This window comes from Chelonoidis abingdonii, chromosome 8 (genome assembly GCF_003597395.2).
Source record: "Chelonoidis abingdonii isolate Lonesome George chromosome 8, CheloAbing_2.0, whole genome shotgun sequence".
Classification (NCBI taxonomy): Eukaryota; Metazoa; Chordata; order Testudines; family Testudinidae; genus Chelonoidis; species Chelonoidis abingdonii.
In genome coordinates, this window is record NC_133776.1 from 25,568,394 (window position 1) to 25,593,458 (window position 25,065).

The 25,065-nt window shown below is 42.3% G+C and overlaps 1 protein-coding gene across 1 annotated transcript in view; it reads left to right on the top strand.

The window, feature by feature from the left end:
• Positions 1-25,065, top strand: part of PLCH1 (phospholipase C eta 1) — a 186,254-nt gene that overhangs the window by 32,029 nt on the left and 129,160 nt on the right. The window contains exon 3 of the mRNA XM_032787405.2: positions 396-513. Coding sequence (XP_032643296.1) covers positions 435-513 — 79 coding nt within the window. The 5' untranslated portion in view covers positions 396-434. The remainder of the gene's footprint in view (positions 1-395; positions 514-25,065) is intronic.

A 25,065-nucleotide genomic window follows, 5' to 3' on the forward strand; every position in this document is an offset into this window, starting at 1 on the left:
AGTGGGTGAAAAGGGACAAATGGCTCGAAGATTAATCTTCTTCCCCACCCTAATCAAGCTACTTTGGGGAGCTGGAATCCCGTCTGGACAGCAGACAAGAAATTGACATGTGAATTAATATAGTCTGGAGGGTTAAACTGTGGATGTTGTGTGCTGTAATAAGTTCCTAGGTGCCTAGATATCTTGGAGATGGGCACATTAGAAATCCTGAGAGTGACAGACAACAGACAATAGTCACTGTAGCATTTTGAGTAAAGCTGTTGGGCTATTTTGCATAAAGAATGCCAATAAACATACCTTTATTACAACTATAATAATTATATATGTCTTTCTTTTTGTTTAATAGAGGGATAAGGTGTGTATTATCTATAATTGTATTCTGTTCCATTCTGCAGGGTAATTGTCTTTGATGCTGAGCAGGGAGTCTTGTTACAATGAGTTATTGGAGCCTGGATAAGAAAAGTTGTCTGCAGTACTGCAGACATTTTTTAGTGGACAATGGCGTATTTCATGGTAAGCTGCATGTTTTCTTTTCATTTCTTACTTCACTCAGATGCAACTGAGATTTTTATAGTGGCACATAACTAGGTAATAATCTTCTTGTAGATAAAAAGTAGATTTAGTAACGCTTTTTAATGTTTTGGAGTTACAGTTTTTACTTGGCAAGATAACAGGACATATTAGTTTGTTATGGAAGTGCTTATTGAGGCATACAGATATAAGACTTTAATTGGAATTTACTATAATAAAAATGTATTGATTGATGGTGTAGGTCAGGGGTATCATGTGAACATATCAGGAAAGTTCTGCTTTTATACCACTGATGATGGCCAGAAATGCTGGAGAAAATCCTGCAATTTACAATTTTCCCCTTGCTTTGGGCACAGTCATGTTCTGTGTCTTTTATGTTTAAGACAAACAGTCATATTCAGTACTGATGTGTTTCCATTGACGTTCATGGTGTTGCACCCAGTTATATCAGGGTTGAATTTGGGCCAAAATCTCCAAGGTCACTTAAGCCAGGGGTTCTCAGACTTTTGTACTGGTGACCCCTTTCACACAGCAAGCCTCCAAGTGTGACCCCCCCCATACATTAAAAACACTTTTTTTATATATTTAACACCATTATAAATGCTGGAGGCAAAGGAGGGTTTGGGGTGGAGGCTGACAGCTCATGACCCCCCATGAAATAACCTCGTGATCTCCTGAGGGGGTCCCGACCCCCAGTTTGAGAACCCCTGACTTAAGCACTATTAAACTGCAAGCTCCCTGGTAAAGTGGCAAGTCAGCAGGCAGTACTTCTGTCAGTCCCTCGTGGAGATGTAGTTTCCATTTGTGCTGAAAGAGAGCTGTGTGGGATGTGGGAGGAGGATTTCGGGTTGGTGTAGCTGAGCAGTCTAGATTAAAGCCGTGTTCCTTAGGTAGGCAGCTTTGTGTCTGGCCAAGAGGCTTGTGAGCGTCCCTGTTTTGAATATTGTGTTTTTAATTTCTTGTCAATTCATAGGACTGTATATTTTAATGAGTATTGGAGACTTTCAAGGTAACTGCTTTGACTAGCTGAATCTACAGTCCGGAGTTTTTTAAAGCAATAATCAAACCTTTCATTTAAGTCTCTTTGTTAATGTCAATATTTTCCCCAGTTTATCTTGCATTTTCCCGTTTGTGTCTCAGTATGGCGAGCATGTGCCTGAATGAATGAGGTGCAGCAGGTTCCTTAGTACGTAGAGCTCAGCTACAGGAGTGATAGCGGCTGTCTAAGGTCCTGCCTATGCTGTAATTCTTAACCAAGTTTGTAACTACAGTAGTTAGTGACATGGCTGTATCTGTGCACAACATAGTTAATACTCAGTAAGCATGGCAGCTAACACTAGGTCACCCTTTTCAGAGACTAGGCTGACATATAGTTGTCCTCCTGTAACTGGTTTGGCATGTGGCTTTTGTATATTATATCCATGATACCCCCACCACCACACACGCCACCCAGGCCAGTTGTTCTTCCTCCCAGCTGTCTGTGTATCCCAGAGTGCATTGAACCCAGGTGATGCTGGTGCTACTCTGTGTTCATGTACTCCAGGTATTGTATTCCCCTGCTGAGACACTGGAGATAGCTGACCAATTTTTTCCAGAATGCACCTGTACAAACAGTAGAACACAGTGGTCAGTGTGAATGCACACACATGGTTGTGCTACGAATAAGGTTTCTGTGTAGACACAACTCAGTTGTATATTTTGTAACTATGTTAGATGAGTGCCATGAACTAGTTATAAAAGCACTGTACTGGTAGTACAGACAGGACCATAGTCGGGATCATGCTCAAGGCTGTTCACCACCTAACAGTAGTAAAACATGTTTTTGTGATATGTTCAAAGTGAGCCATAGTCACTGCTCTGTTTCATCTCTGCAGCGCCATTGACATCACTGGGGTTGGACAGGTGTAGCTAATGGCTGAATATTGCCCCAGTACATGATACAACATTCCTAGTGTGGACTCATACCACCCCTGTGATGATGGTCTAACACACTGCAATATATTTATAATTAGATGTAAGGCCTGATTCTCCTCTCACTTACGGTTGGGCAAAACAGGAGTAATTCTACTTGAATCAGTGGTTCTGATTCTGAGTGTCATTGTTGCTGGGCCATAAGAGCCCCAACCTCTCTTGCATTCCCCATGGTTTATATTAAATGTGGGCCATAGGAAACAGAAACTGTGGCTCACAGAACACTGGCCATGCATACCTCTTTCCCTGGAACATCTCCTCCCATCGCCTCTGTCGTAGCTTCCTACTCAGATTTGGACCTTAGCGTTCATAAACTGAGAAGCTAGCATGAAACTCCCCCAAGCTTATTACCAGCTTGGATCTGATATCGCTGCCACCAATCAGGATTCTGAGTACCTGATAAACTCCTGGTCTCCCAAAAGCTTCTCTGGGGGACCCCAAGACTCAGAAACCCTGATCTCAAAAGGGAAAAAACTCCTCCTTGTCTCTCTTTTATCCATCCCCACTCTCTCGCTGGGGTTGCCTGGGTACTATACTTACTTTGAATCAAAACCGAGAGGGCAATTTACTTCCTCTTCCTTGAGGCTATGCTTCAACGTAGTCAGTAAACAAAGAGTTTCCCCTCTTCGTGCCTTAGCTTAACAGAGAAAAAGTCAACAGGTTTTAAAAAGAAGAAAAAAGCTAAAATATCTTTGTATCAAGGGGAAAATTATACCGAGTCATTGGATTAAAAGAAAAATATGAATACAGCTTATTCAAAGAGATCCAATGTTAAACTCAGCACGCCACATTAAATACAATATAAACTATTGCTTTCCTTTTTGTATCACAATGGGAAAGAAGGGTAGAAAGAATGCTTGGAGATTAGGAAAAAAAGCTTCTCCTCATAGCTGAGAGAAAACAAAGGCAGTAAAAGCAAAACCCACTCCGAAGTTCCCTCCCTCACTTTGAAAAATCCGGTTTCCTGATTGGTCCTCTGGTCAGGTGTTTGGTTCCCTTTGTTAATCCTTTACAGGTAAAAGAAACATTAACCCTTAGCTATCTATTTATGACAGCCTCCTTCCCCCTTACATATGCCCTATGGCAGAGGCTGGGAAGGGGAGTGAAGCAGGGTCCTTATGTTTACTGTATACTAGCCAGAGGAGGCCCTCTGTCTTAGGGGTGTTCCCCAAAGACAGTGTCCATCAGCTTTCCAATCCCTATACCCCACCAGAGTAGTCCTTGGGGATCACAGTGGAGAATCAGGCCCAGTGATTTATGCTAGTGTAAAATTGGTGTAATTTAGGCAACAATAAGACCCATAATCTTACAGCAGTGATGCTGCAGTCATCTAGGCAATTTCTGTGGAAAACTGGAGTCTGTGTGGTTTTTTAAAATTAGATATGCTATTTTAATCACTAAGTGCTGCAGGGCTAAGCAAGGTGAGGGAGTGTTCTCCTCTTATAAAAGTGGCACAGGGTAACCAATTCCTTACAGAGGCGTCCAAGGTTATTCTCCCTAGGAAAATATTTGAAAGCACGTAATTTGATGGAATCTGGTGGATTCCAAAGTAAAACCTCCCCCCTTCAGAATTAACTTTGAGTCTGAGGTAAAAGTTATCTCTGGAGTTACGGTTTTGTATATCAAGAGGACAGGGATGAACTCTATCAGGGACAGGGAAATCCCTGCGTATCCCTCTTCTCTTTTAACACTGGTGAAAGTGATGGGTGTTTCTTTCAGGGCTGGCTATTAGAACAAGTGAAGTAGGTGATTGATTAGGGCCCTGCCATTTTGGGTTTTGAGCAAGCTTTGTGATTCATGAGCTGGCTCTTCTCAAGCCAGATCTGGCTGGGAGATAACTCATAACTTGATCCCTTCCCTCCAGCAGTTTGGGCTCCTGTTGTTGCTTGGGGCCCAGTTGCTGCCAGTCATAAAATTCATCCTGCTTATTATGATCATAGTAAAACTTATATTTAATACAAGGATCTAACTGAAACCAGCCAAAGCAGAGAGATTCAAGAGTTATTACTGTCACCTTCTGTATCTGTACTCATGAAATCCTTGCCCTGTTGAAGTCAATGGCAAAACTCCTACTAACTTTGATGCGGCCAGGATTTCTCCCATGGTATCTATGTAGTGCAGGAAGTTCACAAGGATTTTTGTGGAACTATGTGTAGTGAATGTGCTAAAATAACATTTGCACTAAAATTTGCAGTGCTAAGTTTTGTGTTGAGTTACTTGAGTTTGCACACGTCACTTAATGCAGGATTTGGCTTGAAACACTGCACAACGTTTTGCTAGTGTCACTGCCGGATCAGTGGGCAGTGATCGATCCAGCAGGGGTCGATTTATCGCGTCTAGAATAGACACGATAAATCGATCCCCGAGCACTGTCCTGTCACTCCTGTGCTCCACCAAGGGGGAAGGCTCAAGCAGAGTCAATGGGGGAGTGGCAGCAGTTGACTCACTGTGGTGAAGGCACCACGATCTAAGTACATTGACTTCAGCAACATGAATAACATTATTCATGAAGCTGAAGTTGCATAACTTAGATCGATCCCTTCCTTCCCCATCCTCCCAGTGTAGACCAGGCCTTACTGTATAATATATATTTCTTTGGCAGCTTTAGCTGTTTAAATGTTAGACAGGTGCACAAGGGGGCAGTATAGGACTTATATAAAGTTGCATTCTTTTAATAAATTTAAACCTACAAAGTATCTAAAAGATTGTACATCTTTAAACAATGAAGCATGTTTTTGGAAATAATAAGTACTCGAAAGCTTACAGTTAGCAAAGTGAATCAGAATTATGTAACTATTAACACAGTCATTTAAAACGTTTTTTGGATATCAGATAAGCATTTCAATTTCCAGTTTCTAAATGAGAGACAATGTAACTGCAATTACTCCATACAAACCTAAAGAAACTCTTTATATAGTGGAGACTATTCAAAAGATTATTTATTTATTTATTTTAAAGGAACTTCTGAGATTCTGCCTCAAATGTAAATTACAGTGTTTCCTGCAGAGGGGAAAAAGCTCCTCTTTTCATTGTAAGCTAACTTGAGTTAAGAACTCACCTTTTTTCTTCGTGACTTGCCTGTGGTTACAGATGAAGTCTGTAGCGGAGCAGAGTTGAACCCCAGTCTCTAGCTAGGTTTTCTCAAATAGAATTGTTGAGTCACGAAAAGGACATTTAAACAGTCCATCGGGAAATTTGGCTCCTCCTGGCACACCTGGAATGCACTTTGCATTCACACACACAAGGTCTCCCAGTGGTGCACAGATGATCACACAATCGTTTGGAGTAGAGTTGCTTTGAGCACTGCTGCTGACTGTTGCACTAGCACTGTTGCACTATGGACTGCAAGCACTGGTGTAATAACCCCATTGAAGAAATTAGTCCTCTCAGTACTTTCCTGCAATGGCCTGAGTGGTCTACTCTGAGCACTCCACAGCACAGGTGTCAAGTTTGCCAAAGACACCTCTACTAACATCCTTGGATATACTGTAGAGCTCGTTGTGCACAATTTTGCAACATTGTCCTATGTTTAACTCCTTTATCATCAGCCAGGTCTCAGGAACAAGCTTCCATATTCTGTGACCGCAGCAATTTTATACCGATGTTATTTTGCTTTAGCCTAAATTCTTTGTTAATATATGGAACTGAATAGCGTTTGTACATATAAAATGATATATCTAGTTTTAGAGCCTTTAATCCTTGGCTGCTGAGTAGAATGCAACTCGAGTTAATACAATGTATGAACTAATTGGATTAATTAATATTGTGGAAGTAGAGAAAAAGATAAAGGGAATTTGAATGCAGATATTTTAGTTTTTAGGAATAAAGTAAGAGTCAGGCTAATACTAGCTCTAATAATGCAAGATTTCAAGGCAGGGCCTGGGCAAGTGGAAAGCGAGTGGGGAAAAAACTCTAAGAGATACTGTTTTTCGACCTTGTGTTAGATAAGAATGGAATATAGACTGTAGCAGGAACTGCTGAGAAAAGTGAGATATCAGAAGGAATATGTATAAACAAGATGCAGTTGTTGATCATTATTGTCAGTAACAAAAGGTATAAATGCTTGCCCTAATTGTTTATCTAACGGAGACCTGCCTGCGGGGAGAACCCTGCCCATGTGTACTCTCCTATGCACATTGCAATTGCTTGTAATAAAGCTGCCTTTGGCTTGTTGCATCAAACTCAGAGTGAGGACATTATTGTCTTCCACAATATCATTACAGGTGGCCTGTAATAACCGAGGACACCCAGACAGTAGTTTTTAAAATAAGTTCTTTAATTTCATTTCATACATAAAAAATTCCACTATAGTCCAACTCCTTGAGTCCCTACACAGTCCTTATACAAGCAAAATTCCCCCGGGCAAAATTCTTCCCTGACATGTATCCCATGCAATCACAATGCCTGCAGTGTACGAAGAAGATGTAAAGTAAATGGAGCTGAAACTGGGGTGTAAATAGAATGGGGTTCTAGAAGATCTAAATTTCCTGACACTTACTGTCCTTTGTAACCGTAACCAAGGAAAGGATTTGATCTAGTGAGCATTTGGCTAGAGCAGGGGTTCTCAAACTTCATTGCATTGCGACCCCCCCTCTGACAACAAAAATTACTACACGATGCCAGGAGGGGGGACCGAAGCCTGAATTTGCCCAAGTCCCATCACCTAGGTGGGGAGAGTCAAAGCCAGAGGAAGGGGAAGGGGCCAAAGCCCAAGCCCAAGGGCTTCAACCCCGACAGGAAGCCTGTAGCCTGAGCCCCACCAGGGCTCCCAAGGGACTGAGGGTAGGTCAACACTTAAAATCCTGCACTGCTGCAGCTGTGGCACGGTAGATTGTCAGTGAAGACGCTCCTATGTTGAAGAAGGGAGAGCTTCTCCATTTGCCAGAGAGACGGTAGCTATGTCAGTGGGACAAGCTTTGCCGTCGACGTAGTGCTGTCTATATGGGGGATTAGGCTGATATAACTATGTTGCTCAGGTGTATGGATTTTTCACACCCCTGAGTGACATAGTTATACTGATTTAGGTGTGGAATGTAGACCTGGCCTGAATAGGGATTAAAGAATTTGGCACAATAATAATAATGTAAACACATTGCTTTTCATGCAAATATTTAAAAGAACATACTGGATTTCTGTCTGTATATTAAGGCATAGCCCAGTACAGATACAGAGGAGAAATAATGTCCAAAATAAAGGAAAAAAAGGGAAGGGTTAATCAAATGCTTTCATTCTTATAGGGCGTGATCAAAAGGCTACCGAAGTCAATGGGGATCATTCAGTGGGTTTTTCATCAGGCATCTAAAGAGCAAAAAAAAGCATTCATTCATAAGAAATACTTTTGTATTAGAAGCATGAAAAGTCTTGCAGACAAAAAGCTGCAGTCAGCAAGACTTGGAAGTCCTCGTGCATGGGGCCAGTGATGAGAATATGAAGCAAAGCTTGTGTAACTATTATAGCAGTGTCTAGTAAGAAAAGCTTTTGCCTTTTCCTCCAGAGTCCACTAACACCTAGCCCCAGGTATAGTGAATGCTTGCCTGAGGTGGCTTACGTAAGTCTTGTAAGTCATGTAAGTCATGTGAATATATTATATGAATACTGAAGTGGAGAGGAAGTTTGATGAAGAAAAGTGCCATCGTATAGTTTCCCCTGGGCTAGACAATGAGGGTCAGCATCATTTTCGTCACAGGCCTGTACTTTAAAAAGGCAATTCAGCCCTATGATCTCCCACAAATTTAAGTTATTGTCTTGCATTGTTGGAGGACTAGATCCCTGTGTGTTCATATTTATTTTCCACTTTTCTCTGTAATAGATGTTATAATACACTTGACTATGAACTTTTATGAAAGGATTAAAAGCAAATAGCCACTATTGTTCTAAAGGTTGAATTACAATTCAGATTAATTTATTGAAATCCTTATTAATTTAGAAATCCAATATTCTTTTGGTCTGGAGGACCCAAATTTGCTAGAGTTGGCAATTATCATGAAATATCCATATCTGTGATCAGAGCTAGAAATGTTTGCAATTCTTTGAAGAATTATATAATCCGTTGAATAACTATGTGCATATCTGTTTTTTGTCACTTCAGCAGTGCCAATGTTTACTGAAGTTAATGCTTTAGTTTTGGTGTGTGGATTAAACATTTGCTAACTTGTGCATCCCTTTAATAAAAGCCTATTCAAAGGTAACATCACTTTTTCCTGGATTGGTTTTCTTGCTTTTAGGTGCTACTAGTTCTAGTTGAATATTAATAACTTTTTTGTAAAACAGCATCTCAACCATCCACATTATAATATTTATTCAGCTGTGTATTACAATTAATACCAACATTGTAGGAAAGATTTATTCAGTTTTTACAAAGATTCCTAAGGTAATCACAGCAAATCTGGAAGAGCAAAGTTTTGGTGTGTGAGGAGTCTCACCCAAAGGCATAAATAAGCCTTGCAGTGCAAAGATAGAAGTGAAGACTGAATCATGGAAAAGAAAGCAGAGAATGGATAAATATGGTGCTTAATTTTTTATGTCTGACTTATTTAGATGTAAGAAGTGCAGTCAGTTATTGTGTACAGTGTACCCCATCTGATGGTGTCGTCCTCAGCTTCTGCGTGCCACAAGCTGGAAATGGGCAACAGGGGATGAAGCACTTGATGATTACCCGTTCTGTTAATTCCCTCTGAAGCACCTGGCATTGGCCATTGTCAGAAGACAAGATAATGAGCTAGATGGACCTTTGGTCTGACCCAGTATGGTCATTCTTCTGTTCTGATAATCTCCGATCTCTTAATAAATCAAATGAAAATAAACATGCAAACTGAATTCAATTTAGAAAGGTATCATCAAATAAAAATACCATCGAGGATGGAATCAGAGTACTATTCCTATGTGTTATTTACTGAGTGCTGATGGTGTGCTTTGTGTTGTACAAAACACAGTGAAAGACACAGTCCCTGCCTCTAGAAGTTTACAATTTAAATAGACAGACAAAACACACAGCCAACCTCTGGAACTCGTTGCCAGGGGATGTTGTGAAGGCCAAAACTATAACGGGGTTTAAAAAAGAATTAGATAAGTTCATGGAAGATTGGTCCATCAATGGCTATTAGCCAAGATGGTCAGGGATGCATTTCCTGTGCTCTGGGTGTCTCTACCGTCTGGACAACAGGGGATGGATTATTTGATAATTGCCTTGTTCTGTTCATTGCCTCGGAAGCATCTGGTGCCAGCCACTGTTGGAGGACAGGATACTGGACTAGGTAGACTGTTGGTGGATACTGGGCTAGGTGGACCATTGGTCTGACCTAGTATGGCCATTCCTAAGTTTGTAACAATTTAGATACAAAGGGTGAAATTCGCTGCACAGAACAAGGAATCAATATGTTTTGTGCAGGTAAGTAAGTGGGAGTTGGGGAATGATTTTCATGCATCAAACCAGTGGCCCAACTGTGCACCAGACAATGCAGCATCTTAACAACTACTAGTCCATCCAGTGACCTGCAATTGGATACCTCTTCATTCCCCTGTATCAGGTGTTTTGGTTAATTGGAACCATGGAAGTTTGAATCCTGTGGTCCCTTCCCTGTTATGCTCCCAACTCTTTTCCATTCCAGCCTGAGATCCCACCCTTTCCACAGATCGCAAGTGGTGCGACCCCCATCCTCCATGTCCCAACTCCACTTGGACCCCCCTTTTCCCCAAAGGGCCATGTGGTATATAGGGCATCTAAATGCGCCTGCATCCTGGCCGGCGGTGGAGCATTTGCTGAAATGCCACCGAATTTCTGCGGCATTTCAGCGGCGATGCCTCTCGATGATGCCGCTTATCGGCGGAAAGCAGCATCATTGAGAGGCATTGCCGCCGAATTTCTGCGGCATTTCGGCGGATGCTCCACTGCCGCCACAGTCCTTTGTCTGGCGCCTACCAGACAAAAAGGTTGAGAACCACTGACCTAGAGGATGGTTCTGCCTTGGAGTGGACCAAGGATTTGGGGGATTTTTATTATATAGGTATATGAAACTATTTTTTCTTGGCTGGAACATTCTTGGTAGGATTTGTGGAAGAAGTGACTGCCAAGGAGGGGTTTGAATGAGAAGAGCATAAAAATAAGAGGACAGTAACTCCTCGCTTAACATTATAGTTATGTTCCTGAAAAATGCGATTTTAAGTGAAACAATGTTAAGTGAATCCAATTTCCCCATAAAAATTAATGTAAAGGGAAAGGGGTTAGGTTCCAGGATTTTTTTTTCACCAGACAAAAAACTATATTATATATATATATACATACAGTATAAGTTTTAAACAAACAATTTAATACTGGTACACAGCAATGATGATTGTGAAGCTTGGTTGAGGTGGCGAAGTTAGAGGGTGGAAGGGAGTGGGATATTTCCCAGGGAATGCCTTACTGCTAAATGATGAACTAGCATTTGGCTGAGCCTTCAAGGGTTAACACATTGCTGTTAATGGAGCCTCACACTCTACAAAGCAGCATGAATGGAGGGAGGGGAGCAGACAGAGACACCCACCCTGTGTGTATGTGAGAGAGAGAGATGCACATTGCCCCTTTAAATATGCTGATTCCACTCTAAGTACATTGCCTTTAAAAAGATCAGGAAGTTGAGACAGTAGCAAGCTGTTTCCGTCCTGAGCCATGTCCTGTCCCCATTCTGCTCTATATGGAGAAGGGGCAAGCGAGGGACAGGAGTAGGGGGGAAGGGGGACACCCTGACACTACTTCCTCCCCCCAACCCCTTGCACAAGCAAGCAGGTGGCTCCTGGAGCATCTCCAAGGCAGAGGGCAGGAGCAGCACATGGCAGTTGGAGGAGGGACAGCTGAACTGCCAGCAATTGATAGCCTGCTGGGCTGCTGCTGCACAGGAAACTTAGGGGAGTAGGGAGCTGATGGGGGGCTGCCGGTCCACCCTGGTTCCAAGCCCCCACCAGCTAGCTGCAACGGGCTGCTCTTCCAGCAAGCAATGGACAAAGCAGGCGGCTGCCAAACAATGTTATAAGGGAGCATTGCACAACTTTAAATGAGCATGTTCCCTAATTGATCAGCAACGAAACAACATTAACCGGAACGACTTTAAGTGAGGAGTTACTGTATTAATGAAATTATCTATGGTCTCCAGGGGTGAATTATCCCCATCAGCCACTAAACTTGTATGTGCAAGAAAACATTCCTCTCATAAGCCAGGAAACTAGGTTGCCATCTGATTGGCCTGTACAAATGCAGAGTTTGAGGCAGATTAAGACTGAACGAAAATTTGCCTCCAAAATCTGAATATCTGAAGAGGAGGTGCATTCCATAAAGAAGGTGCAAAATGAGCAGAGCACCGCTGACCAAATAAAACAGCACTAATCTGAGTAACACACAATACAATTTCAGAGCCTGAATGAAAAATACACCAAGGCTTGCGGGAAAATTAGTTCAAAAAGACAGGAATGAGTGAGCCTATGGGGAATCCTGAAGTCAGCTATTCTGCACATGCTAAGGCTTAGAAATAATATGCTTGAGATTTTAGTACCAGTGAGCATCTTAACACAGTTTTCTATGTGCTACACACACCCATTAAGAAAAAGATTCAAAACCAGCAAATAATGAATTTGCTTATTATGATCCAGCCAGGAGGACACAGGCAGATCAGAATGTCGGGATCCTGGCAACAAAACTATGGGAAGGCTGTTTCTCTAGATGATAAAATGACAAATCCATGTTTTCCCTGAGGGTGAGTCTTAAAAGAAAATCCTCAGAATTGAGTTTTATTCCACATCATAAACCTCATAAATAGAGATGATGGGTTCAAACTCTGAGTTTCAGTTCCAGACCTCGATTATGAGCCCTCAAGAGTTAGTAGGAATGTGTTTATTTAGATCTAGGGTTTAGGAGATTTGGATCCTCCTCTTGTCAGATAGGGTGGTGTTGGGCCTGTGAGAGATACCCAGATTGATGGAGTGATTAGATAAGAACTGGGCCTGGATTTCAAAGATCTCCAAACATCTAGAGCTGTTTGGTTCATGAATTTTGGTTTGGGCCCATCTCTACTTAGAAAGTATTATAACAGAATAATCAGCTAAAGTAAACTCCAGAAAGAGATAGAGTAATAGATGTCATGTTAGGAAAACTTACCAATAGCTATATTTCATCAGCATTTGGCTTCAGAAGATTAGATTAGCTGCTACTGAGGTCATGACATCTGGAAGATAAAGCACAGTGAGCATCTCAGTAGGTGTGAAAATGTAAATCTGTATATCACTCACATAAATGTACCAGCATCCCATATATAAAGATAAGAGCAAAGAACAGGGGTGGACAACACATGGATCCACATGGACATTTTTAGATTATAGATTACAAATTCTGCCAGGATGTATTCTGTGTGGTACCACTGACATCAGGAGGCTTGTTCAGGGAGTAGTCAGGGACGAGTATATTCCAGTAAAGCTATGGTTTGATTTTACTTGTATGGCTCAATGTAGACATTGCATATGTACATTTAGACATTCAGACAATTATTAGGTAAATTCTTAAGTTTGTATATTTTAAGTAATCACAGTTTCTTTATAGTATGTAGTATTTCAGTGTGCTCTCTATTCTTTTTGTGTATTTTCTCTGTACTGACTAGTTAGAAGTTTTGATTGGCATTAATTGAAATACACAATAAGAATATGCTAAATGAATAATAATAATTAATAACAGTAAATAATCAGAATAAAGTCTTTTCTTTCCTCGTGAAGGCCCAGTTCCACTACTTTTAATCATGGTGAAGTCTGTATTACTATGTGAATTGTCCTGATAATTTCAGTGGAATTGCTTGCATAGGGAAGTACATCTCACTGTGGGTCAGGGAGACAGAATTTGGCCCAAAGTATCTTCTATTCAGCTCTGCGTGGAGTGAATTTGACCATTGTAGCATTTTATAGAATGGCTTCTTATAAAACTTCTCTCCAAGCAAATATCAGATCTTTCATACCAATATTAACCAGAAGTAGTTCCACTGAAGCCAATCAGGTTACCATTCTCTTGGTGTCAAGTATCAGAGGGGTAGCCGGGTTAGTCTGTATCCACAAAAACAATGAGGAGTCTGTTTTTTTACCCACCAAAGTTTATGCCCAAATAAATTTGTTAGCCTTTAAAGTGCCACCGGACTCCTCATTCTCCTGGTGTAATGGAGAGCAGAATCTGAGGGTATGTCTACACAGTGGAAGCGCTTTAATGTGGCTGTGTGGTCCTGGGTCCTGTGCTGGATGAGCTCTCCCAGCGCTGTAATAAATCCACCTCTGCAAGGGGAGTAGCTACCACTGCTGGGAGCGTGGCTCTCAGCGCTGTAGCACTGTCTACACTGCCACTTTGCAGGACTGAAACTTGCATCACTCATGGGGGTGTTTGGTGGCAGTGTAGACAAGGCCTGATCCTCCACCTGAATCTTGCACTGGTATTTTGTAGTACAACAATAAAGCATTTTAATACTACTGATAGTGAGAACTCTCAAGAATGACCTATTAGCACAAACTCCACTAATCCTTCAACAGCCGTTAAAGCGATCAGTCTGCAAAGGTGATAATCAGCTAAAGTAGAAGACAGACAGAAAGATTCTGTTGCCTAATTTATTTGGCTTTTGTTTGTGACCAGACAGAGTTAATCATCATTCTCCCCCAGGGGTCCTCCTGTTTGTCTCTACTTTAAACACTTCTCATGCCTGCACTAGAAGCTGCAGAGGCACGGCTACTATCCATTTAGTTTTGGAAGTCTGGATGGGACTGCAATTCCCTTTGGACACTGTCAGTGCCACTTTGCAATTGGACAGAGGAGCTGCTACTGACTGGACAAGACAGCCTGTCCACAGGGAATTAGTGTGTTGCTTCTGGAGTTCTGTCAGTCCTTGCCAGCCTCAGGAGGACACATAAGAACGGCCGTACCGGGTCAGACCAAACGTCCATCTAGCCCAGTATCTGTCTACCGACAGTGGCCAATGCCAGGTGCCCCAGAGGGAGTGAAGCTAACAGGCAATGATCAAGTGATCTCTCTCCTGCCATCCATCTCCATCCTCTGATGAACAGAGGCTAGGGACACCATTCTTTACCCTTCCTGGCTAATAGCCATTTATGGACTTAGCTACCATGAATTTATCCAGTTCCCTTTTAAACATTGTTATAGTCCCAGCCTTCACAACCTCCTCAGGTAAGGAGTTCCACAAGTTGACTGTGCGCTGTGTGAAGAAGAACTTCCTTTTATTTGTTTTAAACCTGCTACCTATTAATTTCATTTGGTGACCCCTAGTTCTTGTATTATGGGAATAAGTAAATAACTTTTCCTTATCCACTTTCTCCACATCACTCATGATTTTATCGACCTCTATCATATCCCCCCTTAGTCTCCTCTTTTCCAAGCTGAAGAGGCCTAGCCTCTTTAATCTTTCCTCACTGGGATTGAATATTGAAGCTGAGTCTTCCATGGGGCACACAGCTAAGGGAATAGCCAAATAATAGCTGAATTGGGATTTCTTATCTCTTGGCTGAGGCTATGTTTCACTAGCAGCATGGTTAGAAAACAGTAGTGTTTAGAAAGCTGGTGGCCTGTCTTTACTAGGATTCCCCCTGTTGCTTGCAGTAGAGTAACTGCACTATGGTAAATTTTAAGGGAAAAATCTGGTGAAGGGACTACTCATGGAGTAAAGCGATCCTCAGTAAGAGCAAAGGTGTCACGGTCTGGCCCAAAGTGATTTTCTGGAAGTTAAGTGTTTGTGTTGTGCAGACTAACATGTATATTTCTCAGTTAAGCATCTCTTCTGCAGTATTTTTTTCATTAGAACTTCATGTTCTGACATCTAGAGTCTTGGCACTGAGTGCTGCTGATTAGCTTATTCTTCTAGATTTAGGAATTTTAATATTCTGTAATTGCCTAAGTGGAAAGAAGACACACTATGTTTAACAAACGTGAATTTTCTCTCAACAGGTCTGAAAACAACTTTTCATTTTTATCACATTAGAGCTGTTTACTTAAGACAATTATTTCCTCTGACTTCTCAGAAACTTCAGCCTTTTATCTAAACTTCATTTCCATAATTGTCATTAATTCTCCTTTTAGTCTCTAATCTGTCCTTTTGTCAGCTCCCTCTATACTTTCAGACTTCAATATCAATAGTGATTTGACTGTTGTTGGGAGGCTGTCATGTTAAATCAGTCTTGCTCAAATTATCCTAGCTAGTGCCCTCTCACTCAGTGCAATGCATTAATTCAATTGTATAGGGCTGTCTATAATTTTCACATTATTCCATGATTATTATTATTCGTGACTGGACTTCTAATCTGGAGAAACTGTTGCATTTCATGTGCACTGAACTCAACATGTTTGAAAAGTCACCCCATCAATTAACTGCTTTTAAAATTTAGTGTCATCTTTCTCCTTGGAGACTTCAGGACTGGAACTGTCTCAGAAGATGTACAGTTTAGAATTTGTCTCCTTCCTTTGCCTTTTTATGACATTTTTTTCTGCCTTCTGTGGAACATAAACAACTTCACTGAAGTATTTGAAAATGTGATTTCAATAGAGCATATTTAAATGTAAAGTTTGTGTGTCAACTTTATAAATAAGAACTCTGAAACCTGGCATTTAATTGGAGTAATTTAGCTGATTTGCTTTCATAGTAACAACTTACATCACTGCGCCTCATTTGGATGTTCAATTCTGTAAGTATAAATATCTTCCTAATGAATAGTGACTCTACCTTTCTCACATTTCATTAGCAATATGGCCACTGAGGAACTTCACAGCTGCTATTTTGCTCCACGGCATTGGCTACACTTTGAACATCCTGGTGACATCAGGGATATAACTCAGATCCCCCCGTTTCAAAAGCACACTTGAACTAAAAGGAGATCTCTACTAATTCTTAAAGAACAAACATCTTGGCATTTCTTGAGTTGCTTCAGAAGAGAACAAGTGGTACACAAATACATGAGACCGCTCATTACCGTATTATAATGCTGTCTGTAGGTATCTGCATATGTGTGCGTGTTATTTTGCAGGCCAGGAGTAGACCTAATTGTGTCCCTTCCAGATTGGTCTAACAAGTTTTAAGTAGTAGCTGAACATTCCATGCATATTCACTTAAGCATGTAACATGTCTACATTGCCACGGAATTTCTTATACTTCTCTAATTTTATTAGGAAAAGCTGTTACTAACTGTATTTGCATGATATTAAAATTCTTGTCTGCTTATGTCTGAAATCTCTGGTCACAGAAGTGGAGCCTGTTGCTGATATATCTTGTACTCCAGGGAATCTTTGCATGCCCTGAAGCAACAATGTCAGTTTTCTTCACTAAAAGAGAGATACAGTAGTACATATGTGTGGAGAATAACAAATTAGAGACACAGCTGGGCTCAAGCTAGTTAGAAACAGATGTTTTAGTAGTTTCCCATTACAAAACCTGGCTCCAATATGAAAAATAGGTTAAATAATTCTAATGTTTGTAATAACTCTCTTCAGGACTGGATGAACCTAATTCTCCCCTCTCCTCCTCCAGTCTAAACGGATATGAGCCAACAGACACAAAGTACCTCCAGTCTCCAGGGTGTGGAAACTTGTACAAGGCAACACAAGAAAATTTTATCTGGGTTTCTATAGTATAAAATGGGTAACTGTTTTGTTTGCTGGCCTGGGACACTGTTTGGCAAATTTTGGCTCAGTCTCTCTTTAGGAGGATAAAACAAGGCTCAAAATTTAAAGTCAGAAGCCACTTGATATATTTGAAAATCACTAGCCAGGACACTGTGTGTGTGTGTGTGTGTGTGTGTGAAGGGAAGTTGGGGTTCCTGAAGGCTGGATGGGTGGAGGTTTTGGGAGTCCTCCCAGGTTATTGGTATGTGGGGAACAGGGGAGGCCCCCAAGGCTTTTGGGTGCAGGAGAGAGCATCTCCATAGGGTCTCCACAAACAGAGGTGGAGTTTCTGTTCAAAGAGATTGGGGGGGTGGGGGTATGTGTCAGACACAGAGGTTTAGTTTTCTGCCAAGAGAAGCAGCTGCTGCAGGGAAGGGAGTGGTGGGTAGATGGATTGCCTCTTGCTTACCCCTAGTGGTGCTGCTGGGCAGGCAAAGGAATTAGGACAGAAGCAGTTGCTCATAGTTCCTGGAGCAGAGATGCCCATAAATGATTTTTCACTTGCTAGTGTCAAGCTGACCAGCCCATGTTATAAACCTGATTTCAAACAAACACCTTCCCCCCACCCCCCGAACCTTGCAGGTGGCCAGTTAGTTCATATTAATATATGTGATCACACCAGCAGATGAAAACTGATCATTTAACGGGAAGGTTCAAAGAGTTCAACCTTAGCAACTGGAGACATGAGTGGCAAGTTTGTAGAAATTTTGGTGGTGCCCAGAACCCGCCCCCACCTGCCTAAGGCTCTGGGCAGGGTTTCGGGGGGGAGGTCTGGAGTGCAGGTCCTGGGCTGGGGATTAGGGTGCAGGAGAGGTGCAGGCTTTGGGATGGAGTTTGGGTGCTGGGTGCAGGCTCTGTGCTGGGGCAGGGGATGGGTGTGCAGGAGGAGGTGAGGGGTGCAGGCTTTAGGGCAGAGTTTGGGTGCAGGCTTTGGGCTGGGGGTGGGGGTGTAGGAAGGAGTGAGGGGTGCAGGTTCTGGGAGAAAGTTTGGGTGCTGAGTGCAGGCTCCGGGCTGAGGCAGGGGGTGAGTGTGCAGGAGGGGGTGAGGGGTGCAGGCTTTGGGACAGAGTTTGGGTGCAGGCTCTGGGCTGGGGGTGGGAGTGTAGGAAGGGGGAGGTGGTGCACGCTCTGGGAGGGAGTTTGGGGATAGGAGGGAGTGCAGGTGTGAAGGTTGTGGTGCTGAGGATGAGAGTTTCATGATGTGGGTGGGCTCAGGGCTAGGGAAGAGGGTTGGGCTGTGGGGTGAGGCTGTGTGGCTGAGGATGAGGGGTTCATGCTGTGGAGGGGGGCTCAGAGCTGGGGCAGAGGATCAGGGTGCAGGGGAATGAGGGTTGGGGCTGAGAATGAGGGGTTCATGATGCTGGGGGGCTCAGGGCTGGGGCAGAGGATCAGGGTGTGGAGGGATGAGGGCTGGGGCTGAGGATCAGGGGTTCATGCTGCGGCGGCGGGTCAGGGCTGGGGCAGAGGATCAGGGTGTGGAGGGCTGAGGATTGGGGCTGAGGATGAGGGGTTCATGCTGTGGCGGCGGGTCAGGGCTGGGGCAGAGGATCAGGGTGTGAAGGGATGAGGATGGGCTGAAATGATGGTTCATTGCTGCGGGGGGGCGGGGGGCTCCCGGGCTGGGCAGAGGATTAGGGTGCGGGTGTGTGATGAGGCTGTGGCAGGGATGAGGGTTTGGGCGTTGAAGGGCTCAAGGCTAGGGCTGGAAGGGCATGGTACAGGGCAGCCGTTTGCATTGTAGATTGCAGGCACTAGACCTCTGGCAGCAGACCAGCAATTCGCTGGGAGCTCATTCCACCCGGCAGCAGGAGCAGCTAGATTGGCGGGGCTGGGGAGCCTCCTAGGGGAGGGGTGTGCCGGCGGAGGCTGGACTCATCCAGGCATGAGACATCGCAAAGCGGTGCGGGGGTACCCGCAGAGGCGGGGCCCAATTCCGGCAGGCGCCTGGGAGCAAGCAGCTCCAAATATTGCTGGAGCAAGGCACCCCGTCCCTGAATATTCCTCTGGTCGTCGGGCAACCGCAGATTGTATATAACCGCCGTCCTAATTAGCTGTATGATGACTTTGAATTGCTACTTCTTCATTGTTTCTGTGTATCCCTGGAGCAGATCGGCAGGCAAAGTCCTCAGGCCTATTATAAGCGTGCACTATACAATGTTTGCAACAAATAACTTTGAACCTTAAACAGAATAATCAATATGAAGATTTAGGGTTGGACGAGACCTCAGGAGGTCATCTATCATCGCCTGTGCAAAGCAGGACCTAACCCCTAACAATCATCATCCCAGCCATGTGGCTTTGTCACAGCTGGGCCTTAAAAGCCTCTCCAGGTATGGATTCCTCCGTACCTCACCTTAGGGTTAACCCATTCCAGTGCTTCACCATCCTCCTAGTGGAAACGTGTTCCTAAATCCAAGCTGTGAAAGTAGAATTAATATATGTGTAAAAATAAGAATGGATTTAAAGAAATGTTGTCAGATGCACCTTTAAGCAAAATTTTGGAATGTTGCAATCCGGTGTCAGGAACATCAAACGATTAGCAACGTAGAACAATTGCACGTTTAAAGGGCAATTGGAAAAGTATTAGGCTTAATATCGATACTAGAAGAAGGATGGAATATGCTTGCGTTGTTCACAGGTGGTTTTCCTGTCGTTGCTTTCTTGTCCCTTTGTCTAAATCTCTGCCTTTTCATCTGGATATAATAAGATAGTTGTGTCTTGTATGGTGCTATATGTATCGGTGTATTAGCAGAGCGCTGTGCTAATAAAACAGAGTGGTCTGATAAACTGTGAGTCCTGAGTCTAACTTTGACACAACCTAGACCTCCCCCACTGCAACTTGAGACCATTGCTCCTTGTTCTGTCATCTGCCACCACTGAGAACAGCCGAGCTCCATCCTCTTTGGAACCCCCCTCTTCAGGTAGTTGAAGGCAGCTATCAATCCCCCCTCACTCTTCTCTTCTGCAGACTAAATAATCTGAGTTCTCTCAGCCTCTCCTTGTAAGTCATGTACCTCAGCCCCCTAAATCATTTACATTGTCCTATGCTGGACCCTCCAATTTGTCCATCCCTTCTGTAATGGGGGGACCAAAACTTACTAACTGATGCTGTGCAGTGACCTTTCTGCCCAATAGAGAGAGCACCAGGCTGCCCACCCATCCAGCCGCAGGCAGCAGAGTTGATCAGTGCTGGTCTATATGATGTATGACTCCAGTCTTTGCTATTATCTCTCAGGAGTACTTGATTGAACGACCCCCCCCCCCCATAATTTACTCCAGATTCCTAATTTATTGAACTATTTTTTGTTGGTGATAGAGAAGTTGGTTCAGTTAAAGATATCACCTCATCCACCTTCTCTCTCTAATATCCTGGGACTGACACAGCTACAACTAGACTGCATAACTTAAATATAACTACAGTTAAATTCGTACAGTGCAACCTTCTTCAAAGATTGGGCAAAGATTCCCCAAATGTAATGAGTACAGTTCTGCTCCATCTTTATTAGACAAACACCTACTTTTGTTAAGCAGCCAGTCTTGGGAAATTTCTTGAGAGATTGCTTAAGACAAAACTTATGTATTTTTTTCATTTCTTCTAGCCATTGTGCAACTTCTTATAAGATTTTTTGCTCCAATGGTCTTGGATTTTTGTACTCAAGGAACAGTAACATAACACAATACTTCAGGCTATATTTATGGCAACGCTGATTATTTTTCATATTTTTACCAGTAAAAATCTTGCCTAGTTCCTAGAGCACAAGAGCGGTACTACTACATTATTAAATTATTTTCAAAATAGCACATATTTTAAATGTTAGGCTTCATTTTGCTGATGGGCAGTGCTATATAATGAGCTCTGTTGAAGCCTTGTTCGAGCTCGAACTTGAGGCTATAGTGCCATAGGTACCTGATACAGATTGCAGAATTCACATTCTTAATCAATTTCAAATTATGAAGACACTTGAGAGGGAATGAAACAAAGATCTAATGCAATAATTTGTGCTTGAATTTACAATCTGACTATAGAAACATGTAGAGAGCTCATTCATTCATCCGCCTTTTAAAGAGCCAATTATAATTGAGGTAAACAAATTTATGGGAAAAGAGCAATTAAATATGCAATTTTAAATGCATAAATATAAACAATGTATATCATACTTATGAATTAGCTGCCTCCCCATCTGCCATCAAACACATGCACACCTTTTAGACGTCTTGTGAATATCACTAGTATATCTCTGGATGAAGGTAGGACATTTCACTGCTTCTGGGATCTCTCTTGCATAAGAGGTTTCAAAAAATGCACCAGACGTTTCAGTTCCGTTCATGTGTATATCTCTATTCCCTTCTGGATGTATTTGCCATCTTTCCAAAGAACATCCTCTTCACTTGTCACATATAGAGTAGAAAATCAATATAAATCTTTAATCTGATAAAGATGGCAGGTTTCTGATGCAGATAATAAGTTTTATTCATTGCTAGAAGAAATTGTATTAGAATTCAGGTCAAAATTAGATTAAATTTAGATGAAGTGCTAAAATATTGTTTTCTTATTTCATTATTTATTGTAGGAGAGAAAAGTTCTATATATCTGCTCTCCATGCTCATTAGCAAAATTAGTCTTTGCAATAGTTTCCAGCTACTTTGACAGAGAAAGAGAAGAATTGGTGAAGCAGAAAATTAAAATTCTTGTGATGTTGTAATTTCAAGATCTAATAATTAAGCCCCAATCTCATTTATTGGTAAATGAATACTTTGCTGTAGAGTGTGCACCATCTTTTTGTGTTTTTCTTGTGCATACTCTGGTTCAAATGTCTTTTTGGTGCTTAAAAACCTTGCCTGTCAAGAAGCAATAGTTTTTGGCAATGAAAATTAATATTCTTATACTAAATATACAACAGAATGTAGTATTTTCATATGTTCAGGCACAAAGGGGCAAATCGTAATCCCACAGGTCTTAGGGAGGGCAAGGAAACGCCCCCTCAGTCTGTGGAATGGTATTGGGTCATGCAGCAGATGCTACTGTAGCCTCAGATTCTGCAGTAGTCTGCGCTATTGCTGTGCCCGTCTTTTGCATAGGAATGGATAGATGTTCAGCTGGTAAATCCTATCGGGCCTACTCACCTCCTATATCTATCCCTTTGTGTGCTGAGATGGAGGGAGCCCCCAACACAGCAGAGTTCTGTGGTGCAGAAACCCTGTAGGAGCTTCCTGGAGCACATCACCCACCTTACCAGAATTGCACCAGTTCCAGTATGTTTAGGGCCTTTGGTGACCATAGAGCAGGCAGTAGGTGTAGCATTTACACTTCTGAAATATTTATTTAGCTTTATAGAGTGACAGCTTACAGCCTAGGGGTGGGTGTGAAAGGCGACTCTTTCTAAAGAATCCTTTGCAGCTACCAATCCTAGGCTGCTGTGATGGTTGGAGAGGTCTCGGCATAATTTAAATAGTCTTGTGGGGCCTGTTTAAATTAAGTCAGTCTCTTGGTGTTGCCCACTGGGCTGCAGTGCTGCCTAAAATCTTTGCCCTCTTGCCATCCTGCTCCTGGCATACCCTCTACAGCAGGACTTAGGCAGCCGTCAGTGAGCAGCCTTAAGGATGGCTCCTGCAGTGCCTGTGCTAAAGAGTCCTTTCTCAGCAGGAATCAGGATGTTTAGAGCCCCTTTTCATTCTTTGAGGCTGCTCCTGCCTTTTTACCCACTGTATAGGGTAAAAAGTAGGGAGAGTTTCTCAGCCAGCGATTTTAAGGCCAGAAAGGATCATTAGAATCATCAGTTCTGATTTCCTGCACAATGCAGGCCACAGCATTTCTCCCAGTATCTTCTAAGCTGAGTCTGATAACTTGTTTTCTAAAAGATATACTCTAGTTTAACCATATCTAGTCCTGAAGACATCAAATTATAGAGACTCCACCACATCCCCTGATAGCCTCTTCCAGTGGTTAATTACTCTCGCTGTTTGCCTCATTACTGGTTTGAATTTTTGTAGCCTCAGGATCCTGTCACTGGATCTTGTTATGCATTTGTCTGCTAGATAACTGAGCCTTCTAGTGTCAGGTACCATTTTCACTAAGAAGGTTTATGTCATGCAGTTCATGCACATGGTAGATTGCAGGGCTGCTGTACCAGATATGGACTGGCCACCGAGCTTCCTTCTCAGAGAGATACAGACTAGATGTGCTCACTGTAAGGGCCTTGAATGCTCTGTCAGGTATGGCTGAGGTTAGCTTTATAAGGCATATGATAAACAATGTCACCTAGTGGCTAAATAATATAATGCAGTTCAGTACCGATTATATTGGTCTTCAGTTTCTTTGCATTCTAAATCCTTTCAGATAGCTACATTTTATTTATAAATTATATATATATATATATATAAAAATATGGTTTTATATATATTTAAAACCATAATTTGCAGACAATATAATACAATTTTTATGTGCTTACCCTGCAAACACGACCAGGCATCGCACTTAGGCCCCACTCTAGCTATTTTGCATCTCAGTTTACTTACAGACAGTATCTCAAAATGCTTTACAGAGTTAAAATAATAGAATGATAGAGTTGAATAACAAATAAGAGTAGATGGAGAGAGGATTAAATACAAATATTTCATTTTCAAGGCAAGTATTTGAATAAATGTGCATCTTGTGTAATCATAGAATCATAGAACTGGAAGGGACATTGAGAGGTCATCTAGCCCAGTCCTCTGCACTCAAGGCAGGACTAAGTATTATCTAGACCATCTCTGACAAGTGTTTGTCCAACCAGCTCTTAAAAATCCACAGTGATGGAGATTCCAGAACTTCCCTAGGCAATTTATTCCAGTGCTTAACCACTCTGACAGTTAGGAAGTTTTTCCTAATGTCCAACCTAAACCGCCTTTGCTGCAATGTAGGCCATTGCTTCTTGCCTTATCCTCAGAGGTTAAGGAGAATAATTTTTCTCCCTCCTCCTTGTAACAACCTTTGATATACTTGAAAACTGTTATCGTGTCCCGCCTCAATGTTCTGTTCTCCAGACTAAACAAACCCAGTTTCTTCAATCTTCCCTTGTAGGTTGTAGTTTCTAGATCTTTAATCATTTTTGTTGCTCTTCTCTGGACTTTCTCCAGTTTGTCCACATCTTTCCTGAAATGTCGTGCCCAGAACTGGACCCAATACTCCAGCTGAGGCCTAATCAGCTCGGAGTAGAGCAGAAGAATTACTTCTCGTGTCTTGCTTACAATACTCCTGCTAATACATCCCAGAATGATGTTTGCTTTTTTTGCAACAGAGTTACATTGTTGACTCATATTTAGCTTGTGATCCACTCTGACCCCCAGATCCCTTTCTGCAGTACTCCTTCCTAGGCAATTTCCCATTTTGTATGTGTGCAACTGATTGTTCCTTCCTAAGTGGAGAACTTTGCATTTGTCCTTATTGAATTTCATCCTGTTTACGTCAGACCATTTCTCCAGTTTGTCCAGATCATTTTGAATTTTAATCCTATCCTCCAAAGCACTTGCAACCCCTCCCAGCTTGGTATTGTCCGCGAACTTTATATAGTGTACTCTCTATGCCATCATCTAAATCATTTAAGAAAATATTGAACAGAACCAGACCCAGAATCGATCCCTGTGGGATCCCACTCATTATGCCCTTCCAGCATGACTGTGAACCACTGATAACTACTCTCTGGGAATGATTTTCCAACCAGTTATGCACCCTTATAGTAGCTCCTTCTAGGTTGCATTTCCCTAGTTTATTTATGAGAAGGTCATGAGTGACAGTATCAAAAGCCTTACTAAAGTCAAGATATACTAAATCTACCGCTTCCCCGCCGTCCACAAGGCTTGTTACCCTGTCAAAGAAAGCTATCAGCTTGGTTTGACACAATTTGTTCTTGACAAATCCATGCTGA